Source organism: Peromyscus californicus, unplaced genomic scaffold, assembly GCF_007827085.1.
Source record: "Peromyscus californicus insignis strain IS unplaced genomic scaffold, ASM782708v3 Scaffold_11__1_contigs__length_118956290, whole genome shotgun sequence".
In the NCBI taxonomy this organism is placed as follows: domain Eukaryota; kingdom Metazoa; phylum Chordata; class Mammalia; order Rodentia; family Cricetidae; genus Peromyscus; species Peromyscus californicus.
The window spans coordinates 116,016,675-116,030,248 of record NW_026294402.1 but is presented as its reverse complement, the minus strand read 5'-3'; the positions used below and the strand labels follow the sequence as shown (position 1 = coordinate 116,030,248).

Sequence of the window (13,574 nt, the reverse complement as noted above, 5' to 3'; positions counted from 1 at the left end):
CAGCCCCTAACACTAATATAGCTGTGTCTGAAAGCTAGTCCATTCAAGGCTCCCTTGGACAAACTACAGAGATAAAATTGTGGCTACAGTACAGGACAGGGAACTCAAGGGGACACAGGAAAGTGTGTTCAGAACAGCAGGAACAAACGTAGCTCCAAATATCTCTAAGCCTTCTGAAAGGTCCTCCATGGCCTCCCAGCCCCGACAGGTCACACTAAGCTACTGTCCTCCTAGGCCCCAGGTCTGCAGTCCCAGCTCCTTAGGACTATGACACCCAGGAGGCCAAGGCTGTACCTCTGACTCCCAGGCAGGCACCCACCTGCCAAGGGCTCTCTGGCTCTGCAGGGGAGGAGTCCCTGCCTGCATGGACTGAGTCATGCACACTGCCACCTCGGTGCTTTCTCTGGAAGCTCCTCACCCCCACCAGCCAGCCGCAACACCCACCTTCACCATGTGCTCAGGAAACAGGACTGCTTCTCCCGGGAAGAACGCCGTATTTCTTCTTTGTAAACACTCCCTGCCCATCCGTCACTCCTGACACTACTGCATCCCATCCTTTGCACATGTGTATCTCTCAACCCCTTAATTCCTACTAGTTTTCTTGGAGTACACTGCCACCCTTTTGGGGGTGGGAGAGGGTGGCATGAGCTTCAGGGTTGCAGGAAGGCTGGTTCTTGAACACACACCTAGGTGTACTGAGAAGGCTGACCCACATGCGCCCCACCTAGCCCTCTGATTTGAGGAATATTTATGAAAATAGAAGACATAGTTCCCTCAATGTTCATGGGTCCCCAGATTCTATCTATGAATTACAGATTAAAAACTGCCACCACAAAGCGAAAGAATTGGAACATTGCTGAGTAAAACCTGCTACTGGCAGTTGGAACGGCAGAGAGCAAGAGGCAGATCTGGGCGCTCAGCTCCAGGAACGCAGGCATGCTGCAGCCTTTACTGCTTTAACTGCCTTTAACACACGACACCCTTTCAAAACAACCATCCTCAAAACCTGGGCTTGCCAAGAGCCTCAAAAAGGCAAACAAAAGCTTTTCAGCAAACATGACAGCTGAGAATCCTTCCAGAAGACACGGAGAAAGGTGTGTGCTATCCATCTCTCCTTGTGCGATGGTTTGATTTTCTCTTCTTTTTAAATTGTATTTTTTATTTATTTTGTGTGAGTATGCACACACACAGGGACACATGCGGGTGCTTGTGTACCAGGGTGTACCCACTGAGGTCAAAGAACAACTTTTGGGAGTTAGTTCTTTCCTTCTGCCTTGTTGAGATGGGTGTTGTTCTTATTTCTACCACTTTTCAGTGTATGCCAGGCTAGCTGGCCTGTAAACTTCTGGGCAATTACCCTGTCTCCACCTCCCATCTCATAATACGAATTCAGAATAACAGATGCACACCACCAGATTCGGTTTTCATGTGGTTTCTGGGGATCACACTCAGTGGAGCAGGCTTGCACAGCTGGTGTTTTTATGTGCTGAGCCCTGGTTTTGCAAGACAGTTTTAAGCCCTCAGCCATGCCCACTAAGTCACCCAGTAAACTCCTTGGCTCACTGAGCTGGACTTGGTGGAACTGTTCCTCTGGGCTGTGACTGCCCTCTCTATCTGAGGTGGATAGAAAACAGACTTCCCAGGAAAGTAGCTCATCAAGAGCTCCCTCCATAAATCCCTTCTCAGCTGAGATGGCTCAAAGAAGGTTAATTCCTGGAGCCCATGTCAAGGTGGAAGGAGAGAACTACTCCACAGAGTTATCTTCTGGCCTCTGCACATGTACCATATACAATGCACCCTCTCCCATCATCACATACAAATACAATAATAATAAATAAACATTTTAAAAATTTAAAAAACAAAAACCTCTTCTCACTTCAGAGAGGATTCGTTATTCTGCCAGAATAATGTCTGGAGCAAAGTCTGAATGCACAGGAGCTCTCGGAGGCCTGTTCTCGAGCCATCTGTCTGTCTGTCATCCACCATGCAGTCCATGTGGAGCGGCTATGAAGTCATGTACTAACTTGCACAGTGCTGTTGAACACAGCTAACGCATGGCCCCTCCCTCAAGACACTATGGTGTGCTAGAAGATAGAATGAGCAAGCTCAGGTCCTTCCAAGCAGATGTCACAGGGGAACAAGTGACTAAAGACTCTGCCCAGTACAGCCAGTGTCCACGGGGAGACTAAACCTGAAACCCCCTTTGTCCTTCATGTTCCTTCAAAGCCCCAATATTGAACAAGTCAGGCCAGGACTAAAGAAATAAGATCATGGAGAAATACTATTTTTAAAAAAATGATTCAGATCTAAGACACTAAATGATACCAAGAGAAGGGTTAATAAACACATAAAGAACCAGGAGAAGAACGGGCTCTTTAATGCATGGGGAAGGTGCTTCAGGGCAAAATAGCCCACACAGCAATGGCAGCCATAAGTAACATCTAACTAAACCACGTTCCCGTGAAGTTATCTCTTAACAGCAGGAGTAGAAAGAACAGACAATGGGCCAGTCTGTCCAGGGAATTAGGAAGCCCCAGCTGGGCAGGTCCAGGTCCAAACAGGAAAGATGCAGGCCCAGTGCTCAGAAAGGGACACGAAGCCCCTGGCAATGATCTAGGGGACAGGGGGGCACAGGAGAACCCACTTACCATGGGGAACAGGCCCAGTGAGTGGTAGCGCCGGGATGTGGTGTTGGGCATCGTCTTGTTCCGCAGGTTCTTCAGTTCTTCCTGTGCCTCGTGAAGCATTTCCATGCACTCTGCATACTTGTCCTCCAGCTCACGCAGCTTCAGGGAAAGGCAGAGGGTCAGGCCTGCACTGCGCCCAGTGAGCGCCCAGGCGCTGACACACCCACAAGCCCGCCCTCCCACCCGAGAGGCAGAATGACACAACAGTCTTCATGGAACCAGCTGTCTTGTAGGCACACAGCAAAGCCGGCTGGATCCACAAGGCTGGCTTTTCCTTTCACTTGGGGAACGCTTCTAGACGGGAAAGCTGCTAAATGTTCACAGTGGTAAAGTCGGACAGACACTAACTGCTAAGAGGCAAATCGTAACCCTTGTTTCCAGCTCCATTGCCTAAACTCATAGCAATCCTCCTGTCTCAGCCACTCATGGACTGGGATTGCAGGCATGTACCAAAATGCCCAGATTCAAGCCATATCTTTGAATAGTTCTTTACACATGCCTGTGGTATATTTTGTTCACCTAGTTGAACATCCTGACAGTTGGCATCTGTCAGGAACTAGAATATTCCAAGTCCTGAGCTGGTACTGAATCCACCTCCTTGTGTTACAACACCCACCAGAGGCAGTAGGCACAGGACCCAGGTAAAACAGTATTATGCTAACTGGATATTAAAATGTTTGTTATGAGGGGAATGACCTAGGCCTGTTGTGTGTGTGTGTGTGGAGTTGGGTGGATATGCCTGTTGTGTGTGTATGTGTGTGTGTGTGTGTGTGTGTGTAGTCGGGTGGATAGGCCTGTAGTGTGTGTATGTGTGTGTGTGTGTGTGTGTGTGTGTGTGTGGAGTTGGGTGGATAGGCCTGGTGTGTGTGTGTGTGTGTGTGTGTGTGTGTGTGTGTGTGTGTGTGTAGTCAGGTGGATAGGCCTGTAGTGTGTGTATGTGTGTGTGTGTGTGTGGAGTTGGGTGGATAGGCCTGGTGTGTGTGTGTGTGTGTGTGTGTGTGTGTGTGTGTGTGTGTGTGTGTAGTCGGGTGGATGTGCCTTCCCTCGAACCCGAGGCCCTAGAGAACTGAGGCAGAGACACCCACCTCTGCTGTGAGTTGCCGCTGGGCATCCTTGGCAGCGCCCAGGTGCTGGACGAGCTCTTCATTTTCCACTGCACACTAAACATGGTAAAGACAAGTCCTCTGTTAAGACACCGAGAAGAGACGACCTTTCCCTCTAGTTACCTGTCAACAGCCTGTCGCTGAGGAACTCAGCACCTCAGGACCATGACCTGACGCTGGAGCTGAACATTGTCTTTCATATAATTGAAAAAAAAAAAACACGTTCTTTTTAAAACTGTTTTCATTCGTGTGTGCGCATGCATGTGTGTGTGTGTGCGTGTGTGTGTGCGTGCATGCATATGTGCGTATATGCGTGCATGCATGTGTGTTTGCGTGCGTGTGTGTCTCTGCCCACAGTGTGGGTTGGTTCTCTCTGGAGATGGAACTCAGGTCATCAGTCTTGGCAGCAGGTCTCTTTACCCACTGAGTTACCTCACCAGCCCCTTTCATGTGACTCTGAAGGTACAGCCTTTCCTCTATGCCTGTTTGTTCTCCATAGCCCAACCCCCACCTCCAGAGAATGGCTTTCTGTCGTTTTTTCTTTCTGTTCCTGGAGGCATCTCATCTCCCCCTTCCAGTCAAGCCCCACACGGGAAACTAATCAGGCAGCACACCATTCTACCATGGAATGTATCTGACTGGCAGAGTGAAAACAAAGAGCAGCCCCATGATTTGTAAGTTAAAGGCCAAGATTCCATATCTACAGCACAGCTTTATGTGTGCCACGCATTTACACAATATCCTAAGATCATAAAGCCTCTGCTGACTCGGGGCAGTGGGTCGGTTCCTGAGCTCACTGAGCCAGAAGAACCGTATGCGTGGCTCAGGTAGGGAGCCATCCTCTCCAGTAACCACAGTCCCCATCTCAGCATGGCCACTGTTGCGGCAGCCAGAGTTGCAGGAGCCTTACAGCCTTTGCCTTCTTCTGTAAGTCCACAATCTGCGACAGCAGATGCGTGATCTCCTCCTGCTGACGAGCAGCATCTTCTGTCTTCTTGGCCAGCTCCTCCGAGATGCTCGCAATCTGGACGTTGGCATCCCCTGTGACAAAGTAATGACAAGCAGGTGGCTGAGTTGGAAAAGCACACACAAGCCAGGGACAGTGTCTTAAGAACAGTGTCTTAATGGGGGGAATGGAGATGGGACATGAAGGGAGTCACAGTGGACATCCTTCAAAGTGATAATGTGGCTCCTTTGGGCTGCAAAGAGAAGGAACCCAGGCTTCTCATGGGCTGTCCCTCCTAGAAGGGCTAACTACTGACGAAGGCTGTCCCCAAGGCAGGTCAGGCAGGCTCCAGGAAGGGAGCTGGAAGTGGCACACACCGCACCAGCTGAACTCCCATGTTCCACCACGTTCAGATCCACATCATGACAGGAGCTCTGCACACAGTGCGATTCCCTGTAGCTTTCCATTGCATTTGGAGCAGAAGCCCATTTTACTAGATGTGAACATGAGCTCTGTTTCACTTCACCGAAATGCCCTTTCTCTTATCTTACCTGGAAACTTACAACAGAGGGCATGGGGAAAATCCCATTAAAATTAAATATCCACCTCATTGAGAGCATGGCTCTCGATTCACAAAGGGGCAAAAGTTGCCACACAGTCTGGCATAGGCCTCCTGCTTTCAGAAAAATGCCACTGAGCTACTGGGTGGTGGGGTCGGTGATGGGAGTGTCTGAGAAGAGGAGAGCGGGGGCAGGGGCAGACATACTCAGCTCCTTCACACAGTCATTCACCAGCTGCTGTTCCTTCTCCTCATAGGTGATGGTCTCGGTCTTCAGCTGACAGGCCTGTGGATGGGACTTAGTCAGGGAACAGCGCTCACACAATCAGGACTGGCAGGTGGACCAGGGTCCAGGCACAGAGCTGGGCAAACCCCTTCAACATCTCTGCACCTGCGACCATTGCATGTCCAGGACAGACACCTCATCTACAATCCCTGCCTGGGTAATGGGCACATTCCTAAAGCAGAGACCTGAAGGCTACGGACCACCAGGGGGCGCCACACAGAGACGTGAGCACAAGTACTGCACTGAAAGGCCAAGCCATGTTGGTCTGTTTGCTACTTGCTTGTGTGTGTTCAGCTCTTGTAGATATGGCGCCTCTATGGCCCTTACAGTGCCTATAAGACACTGCCCTGCCTAAAGCATGTGTTCTATGAACAGCAACACAGGAACAGAACCATTACCACGTCAGACAAGGCTACCAGGTTCTAAAGTTTCATTAACTCTCTGGCTCAGCTCCCTAAGAACAAACTCACATGAAAGCATTAAAACACAGTCTCCAGAGCTTTCCCAAAATAGGGGGTATGGAGTGTCACCTCTATAACCCTAGCACTTGGGAAACTAGAGCAAGAGAGCTGCCATGAGTTTGGGGCCAGCCTGGGCTACATAGTGAGCTACAAGTCAGTCTGAGGGCCTGTCTTAAAAAAACAAAATGGACTGGAAGTGATGGTGCACACCTTTGATTCCAGCACTTGGGAGACAGAGGTGGGCAAATCTCTGCGAGTTCAAGGCCAGCCTGGTCTGCAGAGTGAGTTTCAGGACAGTCAGAGCTATATAGGGAGACCTTGTCTCAAAACAAAAGTCACACACACACACACACACACACACACACACACACACACACACACACACACACTCACACACACGGAGCACAGCTATCCATAGGACTTTAGACAGTTTGCTCTGGCTGAAAGGAAGGAAAGAAAACAGTCTAGAGGGCTACGTGAATGCTCAGTTAAGGTGGCTCTAAGGACTTGGGTCCTGGCCACAGGCAGACATGGGCCATCAGGAATCCACACCTGAATCAGAGTCCTTCAGCTAGCTCTGGGGAAAGAGGGGCTGGGTGCCTGGGACTGAGGCAGTCACCTGGGCCAGATGCCCGGAGACTGCAGATGAGAGGCATGGGCTCAGCATCTGAGCCACGGCTAGCAGACCAAACCTGGGCGACCTTGTTTGTCCTGCCTGTGGTTCCCATTTGTAAGAAATAAAAGGTTGGTAGGTATGGGGTCTGCAAGGGCAGGTCAGGTGCCTCGTAAGGTCCAGATGGGAGGCTCTTTGCAGTGCATGGCAAGTCCAAAGTGACAGATGGCCTGTCCCCCAGGAAGGGCCCTGCGAGTCTGGAGCCAGCTTAGGTAGGCTCACGGCCCAAACCTGACAGACAAAGGCCTGGTGGACAGGGTGGTGCCATCTCTTGCCTACAGACAAGCTCAATGTTAATTGGGACAAAGAGCACTGAATCTGTTTAGTAGTGTGGTTACTTGTTTCAGAGAGCCGTGGTGGTGAGGAGAAAAAATTGCTTGGGGCCAGAGGGGCAAACCCGGCCTCTGTCATCGATCAACCCTGACATCTTCCAACACCGCAGCCTGGTGCAGAAGAGGCTCGGCTCCTGGCCTTGCTGTGAAGACCAACAACAGCTACAACAACAACAACAGTGACAACACAGGACGGTGCCTGGCACCGCACCTTCCTTTCCATACAGGAAACACTCAGAAGCCCAAGCTCCCAGGCTGCCTCTGCTCAGCCTTTGCAAGCTCACTGTGTCACTCTGTCTCCATGTTCTGATATATGGTCTCCTTGGAGCAAATCTGATCCTCAATAACGTGACAGCTGGTGTCACCCCAGCCTTCAGGCCATGGCTGGGGAACCCCAGGGAAGGCACGGGGTGAAGGGGAAGGCCTACACCCCTTCAGTCTTCACCCCTGTGATGGCCAGCTCAGAAGCAATGCCACCCGTGGCCGAGCCTGCATCTGGGCACCCTGGCCAGGGAGGGCACGCTCGGGCAAGACTTCTGCAGATGAACGCTACGCAGATGGCGCTGTCACCGAAACTTTGCTGCCAGAGGGACCCCCCCCCCCCCTTCGAAGGGAGCAAGAGCAGGGTGTGTGCGTCACCTCAGATCGAAGTACAACATTCTCTTCTTCGAGGTCCTTCAGTTTCTTCTGAAGGGAATCCAGGTGGAAGTAGTTCTGGACAGAGGAGGATGACTCATTCCTCTTCAGTCTGAGAGAAAAGCACACCCAGTCAGGGAGGCTTTGTTTCCTTCCCACCCCGTCCCATGTGGAGACCAGGAAGGGTTACCCCAAAGGTGTAGGAGCCACATTAGCTCAGAACTGGGGGTGGGGTGTGGTCAGCTTTATTGAACCAATTCAGTTCACGCACACCTATCCACAAGAAATGTTTCATGGGCCGGGGAGGCAGCTCAGGGAGTAAAAAGCTCTTGCTGACCCCCCGACAGTCAGAGTTCAATGCCTAGGACCAACAAGAAAACTGACTCCTGAGAGCTATCCTCTGACCTCCACATGCAAGCTGTAAGTCATGACTTGTGCCCTCCCCAATGTATACTAATAAATAAATTAAATTCTAAAGTAAGTACTCTGTGTATGCTGTATGTGTGAACTCAGTGCTCATGACCCTATGACCTAAGTGTTCTTTACAGTTCCATCTACAGTGTGGAAAGTAGCCTGGGCTGCAGGAACACGGTTTCTAAGTCACAACAGAGCTGGGACCCTAAATCGGTCACTGGACTCCCAACGTGAGGGCCTGCTGACTCTCAGAGAAGCACCCAGGCCTTCTGTCCCAAGGGCCTGAGGCCCCAGGGTCTGTGCTTCCTCCCACAACTGAGCCCACCCTGTTCCCACGACATGCCAGGGCAAATGGCCGCTCTGACAAGCCAGCAATGAAACCCCGTAAGAGGGAAATAACCCCCACCCCGCCACCGCCGCTGCCGCCCTGCAGCTCCCATGGGAGCAGTGAGATGGCTTCATCTGAGGCATGTAGACAGAACCCAAGCTGCTAGTGACCCTGCCTAGAGGCCTCCAGGGACGTCCCCACAGCCCTCCTGCCCTCGGGCTCCAGGGATGTCCCCACAGCCCTCCTGCCCTCGGGCTCCAGGGACCTGCGCTGGCGACTTACGGGGTTGAACAGACAGACTCGGGCTCGCTCTCCTCGGCAGCGCTGGTGTAGAACTGAAGCAGCTCATCCTTCATGGACAGCTCATGTCGGAGCTGAGACACCTACATAGATAGGAAAGAGCAGGTTGAAGGCTTCTGGAAGGTAGCAATGTCCATTCTGTGCTCAAACGCTTGCTGGAGAGGGATGATGCCCCAAATGAGGATTGATTCACTACTCAAACTTTCAAGGCATTGAGTTTGATGCCATTTAAGAAAAAAACCAATCAATGACGTCTAGGTGGGAAACTCTATGTTCACGATGTTTAGTTAGAAGGGCAGGTAGGGGAGCAGAAGGCTCTGGAATGATCACAGGGGTGGGAGTGAGACTGTTCATTGGCTCTGGAAGCAGCCAGATGACCAGCTGGGCAAGCGGCCAGAACAATGGGCCGCACACTAACTGAAAGGAGCAGCACTCGCTTTGTCAGAACTCAATGCCATCTCGGAGCAGATCTGGGAGCGTGCTAACGCCAGATGGGCTGCCAGGAGCAGTTCACAGACTCCACTTAGAAAACCACAGGCCCCCACCCCGACTGCCCATGGGATCAGCACACCTCACACTGTCCCTGACCAAGGCGGTCAGGCCTTATTCTGCACACAATGGTTACTGGGCAGAAACGTGGAGTGTGTGAGGAAGAGATGAGCTGTGAGGAAAGACAGGCTGCTGACCGAAATGTTGCCGATTTGGGCTCAAGGCTTTCAGAGAAGCATGGATACTGTCAAACTTCTCATCTGCCCTTCCAGCACTCAGTACTGATAAGCACGGGACCAGGGCCGTAAAGGAGGATGGGAAGTCTGTTTTCTGATGTGCCTTGGGGTTTGTTCCAACTTTCCCACACCACACAGGGAGTGGACTCCATCTTCCTTGGAGGATCCACTTGTATCATATGCTGTGTAAGGGTTCTCCTACTCAGAGGGACTACTCAATGATTCGCCAAGAGAAGTATGGCCTCAGAGTTTTCCCATTCAAAGCCTCTCCTGGGAAGCAGGCATCTGCATCCTGTGGAGTAGGCTGTTCTTCATGCAGGCTGAGGAGGTCTCACACAGATCGCCATGGAAGGAGGCCAGTGGGCGGCCACGCACTCACCGGCTCCCAGGTGGTGTGTCCCTCTGCTCAGAAAGACATGCTGGCCCATGTACTTTCTCACCTAACTGAGGCCATTTCCTTGGGCCAGAGAAGGCCAGAACAACTTCATTTCTCCAACAACACTACAACACTCCAGCTTACCATCTCAGAAAGCAAGTTGAGGATAAAACCCTTTCTTACAGGTTGACTTGAAACAATAAACTCAGCCCCAGAAGAGCTTTAATGAGAAAGACTGACCGTACCGTAGGGTCATGGAGAAGGGTGCCTTTCCCACTAAGGAAGTTCCTGACAGACAGTGAGGAAGAGGTGGGAAGGAAGAGTCCTCAGGGCTAAAACTTACTGCTAGGAAAACAGGTCAAGGGGAGAGAAGCTGGGCTCTAAGCCCTGAATCCCTGTTCCATCAACTGCATCTGACTCTAATGGTCTCCATGCAGCCTATTCCTCACCTCCAGGAAATCAGCATCCTTCCTCCGGACTGCAGGTTCCCTTTGGAGATGCTGAGATAGTCTGTCCGCTCTCCTCTGACAGCCATGAGTTAAGACGTGTATCATGAAAACAATGAGTTTATACCATGAAAACTGCAGGCTCTGGTGTTGCCTTGTTTTCTGCACTTACGCAGTGGTATTAGTGGTGTAAGGAATGAGTTGCCTGCTTGCTGTGTGGGCCTGTGTGTGCTGCTTCCCAGCATGGTGGGTCTCTATGCAGAATCTGGGCTGTCTGAGGACAAGGTCATGGCCATACCTGCACATATGCTCCCACCCACCTCCCTGACAGCTCCCAGGCTAGGGGTCCTCACCTCCTCTCGGATGTGTTCCACCTGCTCTTCCAGCAGTTCATTCCTCTCAGTTAGGGTCTTGTTCTTCTTCAACAATGACTGGCCAATCCGCGCAGCCAGCTCCAAATCCCGCTCTTTCTATGATAGACAAGAGGGAGCATGGGGACTTAATCCTATGCATTCTGGAGGAGCCAACAGGGCTGCATCAGACGGGTGTACTCAAAAACAGTGGGAGAATTAACAATCCTCCATCCAGGGACTTGAAGCCTGTTCAAGAGCAATAACCTTGGCCACACATGTGCAGGGGCTATGCAGGAAGAGTTGATGAAAACCAGGTACATGGAGGAAAAATGATTTGTTTAGTCATTGATAACACTTTTCCCCACTTGAAAGCCAGCACATGGGAACACCACTGACTCAGATGGATGAATGGATGGGTGGGTGGGTCGATGGAGAGATGGTGGATGGGCAAGTGAATAGATGTGTGGGTAGATCATCGACTGATCTGGATGGATGGATGGATGGATGGATGGATGGATGGATGGATGGATGGATGGGTGAATGGGTAGATGGTAGATAGGTGAATCAATAAATGAATGGATGGATGGGTTGAATATGCTCCTGAATAAAGCAAAGAGCTGGCATGGGCAGGCAGGCCTCTTTAGCTCACACCAGGCTGGTCTGTATTAGAATATGCTGAGTTCTTCATTCTAACCTATGAAATGAAAAGGTTTAAAATAACTCAGATGCAATTGCATCTGTTTTGCTTGTTTCACTTTCTTATTCAGGTTTTATTTAACTTTATTTAAAAAGAAAAGAATTTTCAAAGTGCAGAGAAACTATAGCAGCGTTTAGGGACGGGATGTTTTGCTAGTTCAGCTATGACAACGGTTAGACAGAGTGGACCATACAAACACATAACTGCCTCTGTGGGAAGAAAGATGTCCCAGGTAGGGGACAGATGCCAACTCCAAATCCATCTCCACGAGATTCATCTGCTTGTGTTAGATGGGAGGCTGGTAAGGTAAAAGACATTCTAGAAGACCACACCACTTCACAGTCTATGTCAAGTACCCTGTTCACTTGCTCTAGGAAATGGAATCACTGAAGTGGCGGGCTGTAGCAGCGACAGTCGGGGCTCTGACTCCACATGAGGCACCACCTCATGGCCTGAACATTTGTTTTCTCCAGAATCAGGAAACCATAGTTTTGTTCAAGCCACAGACTATGTAACTACAGGGGAGCTGAGAAATCACTAAAGAAATTGCAACTGATGGCTCGTTCGTTGGAAAATAAGATAATAAGAAGTTTAAGAGATAAGTGAAGAGGAATCAGTTTCTCACGTACCACTGTACAGAAAGGGATACCAGCATGAAGACAGGCAAGTGTGGGTGGTGTGCTGATTTGGTGCAAAACAGTCATTTTTAAAGTTCTCAGATCATGAGAAATTCCCTTCCTCTTCTCCCATAAGCTGGGTTTTGACCCTCTAAACTCCCCATTTCATTGGTCTGGGACACCCAGCCTTATGTAATGATTTGGAGTTTGAGATGGCCCCCTTTTCTGACCGTGGGCTCAGTCATGTAGCAGAATAATACAATAAGAGCACTGACTACTCTTCCAGAGGGTCCAGGTTCAGGTCCCCGCACTTACATGCTCCTCACCACCTTCTCTAACTCCTGTCCCAGGGATTCGATGCCCTCTCTGGTCTCTGGGCACTAGGCACCCAGTACACAGACAGGCAAAACAGTCATACACATAAAATAAGCCTTTTTAAAAAAAAAATTAGAGAAAATCAAAAATGCTCATCACAAATGTGATTATTTGTAACTTTCTGTTTTGAGACAAGCAGGCATCAGCCGCCAGTTACAGGAGAGAGGGGTCTAGTGCCGCCTGCTCATCTGTGAGGCTGATGAACTCTAAGCATACCTCACATCAAATGCTCTACTCCTTACATTGTTTTAAATGGAAAACAACAGCTCAAAAATGAAAATATCAAAATGCCTCCCACATGGTTCAAGTGTCATTTAGAGCTCAAGCTTTGGTCAGGTGTTTATAGAAGTGAGGCATAAATACCCTACACACCCCTACCTTGCTTATTTCCCATCATTCCTAATCACTCAGAAGCACACGTGTCAAGGGCCACAGGAATAGCCCAGGCAATCCGAGGGGCTCAACCCTGCATTTGTCACAAGGGCCATGGGGAGACAAGAAGATTCCCCACCGGTGGCCCTCGGTCATTTCTCAGACTCAGTGGCTGTGCTCAGTTGAGGAAGGACTTGAAGAACAGTGTAACTGAGGCTGCCCAGGAGTGAGTACCCAGAGGTGGACTCCAGAGCAGCACAGGTCAGAGTGGTGTCAGCCCTCTTACTGCAGCTAAACAGCAGTCACAGTGTCCACTTCTCTGCAGAAGTCCAACTCAGGCCTGTTAGATGCCCTGCCAGGACAAGCGCCCCGCCCAGACAGGATGGTCAGCAGGTGCTTAAAACTCGCCACTCACTTCCTGACCCCACTCCCCATTGCTTTCACCCCACGACACTGCTAATTTCCCACAAGCACAGATGTGAGTCCTCAATGCAAGGAGCACGGCAGGCAGAAATGCAGGAGCACAGCAGGCAGAGAAACAAGGAGCACTGCAGGCAGAAATGCAGGAGCACAGCAGGCAGAGAAGCAGGAGCACTGCAGGCAGAGAAGCAGGAGCACTGCAGGCAGAGAAGCAGGAGCACTGCAGGCAGAGAAGTAAGGAGCACTGCAGGCAGAGAAGCAAGGAGCACTGCAGGCAGAGAAGCAGGAGCACTGCAGGCAGAGAAGCAAGGAACACTGCAGGCAGAGAAGCAAGGAGCACTGCAGGCAGAAATGCAGGAGCACTGCAGGCAGAGAAGTAAGGAGCACGGCAGGCAGAGAAGCAAGGAGCACGGCAGGCAGAAATGCAGGAGCACGGCAGGCAGAGAAGCAAGGAACACTGCAGGCAGA

General features: G+C 50.7%; 1 protein-coding gene across 1 annotated transcript in view; it reads right to left on the bottom strand.

Annotated features, from left to right (window-relative positions):
- Window positions 1-13,574, bottom strand: part of Trak1 (trafficking kinesin protein 1) — a 110,349-nt gene that overhangs the window by 23,773 nt on the left and 73,002 nt on the right. Inside the window, 7 exon segments of the mRNA XM_052724703.1 lie at window positions 2,649-2,786; window positions 3,773-3,847; window positions 4,701-4,831; window positions 5,503-5,581; window positions 7,687-7,795; window positions 8,708-8,808; window positions 10,626-10,742. Coding sequence (XP_052580663.1) covers window positions 2,649-2,786; window positions 3,773-3,847; window positions 4,701-4,831; window positions 5,503-5,581; window positions 7,687-7,795; window positions 8,708-8,808; window positions 10,626-10,742 — 750 coding nt within the window.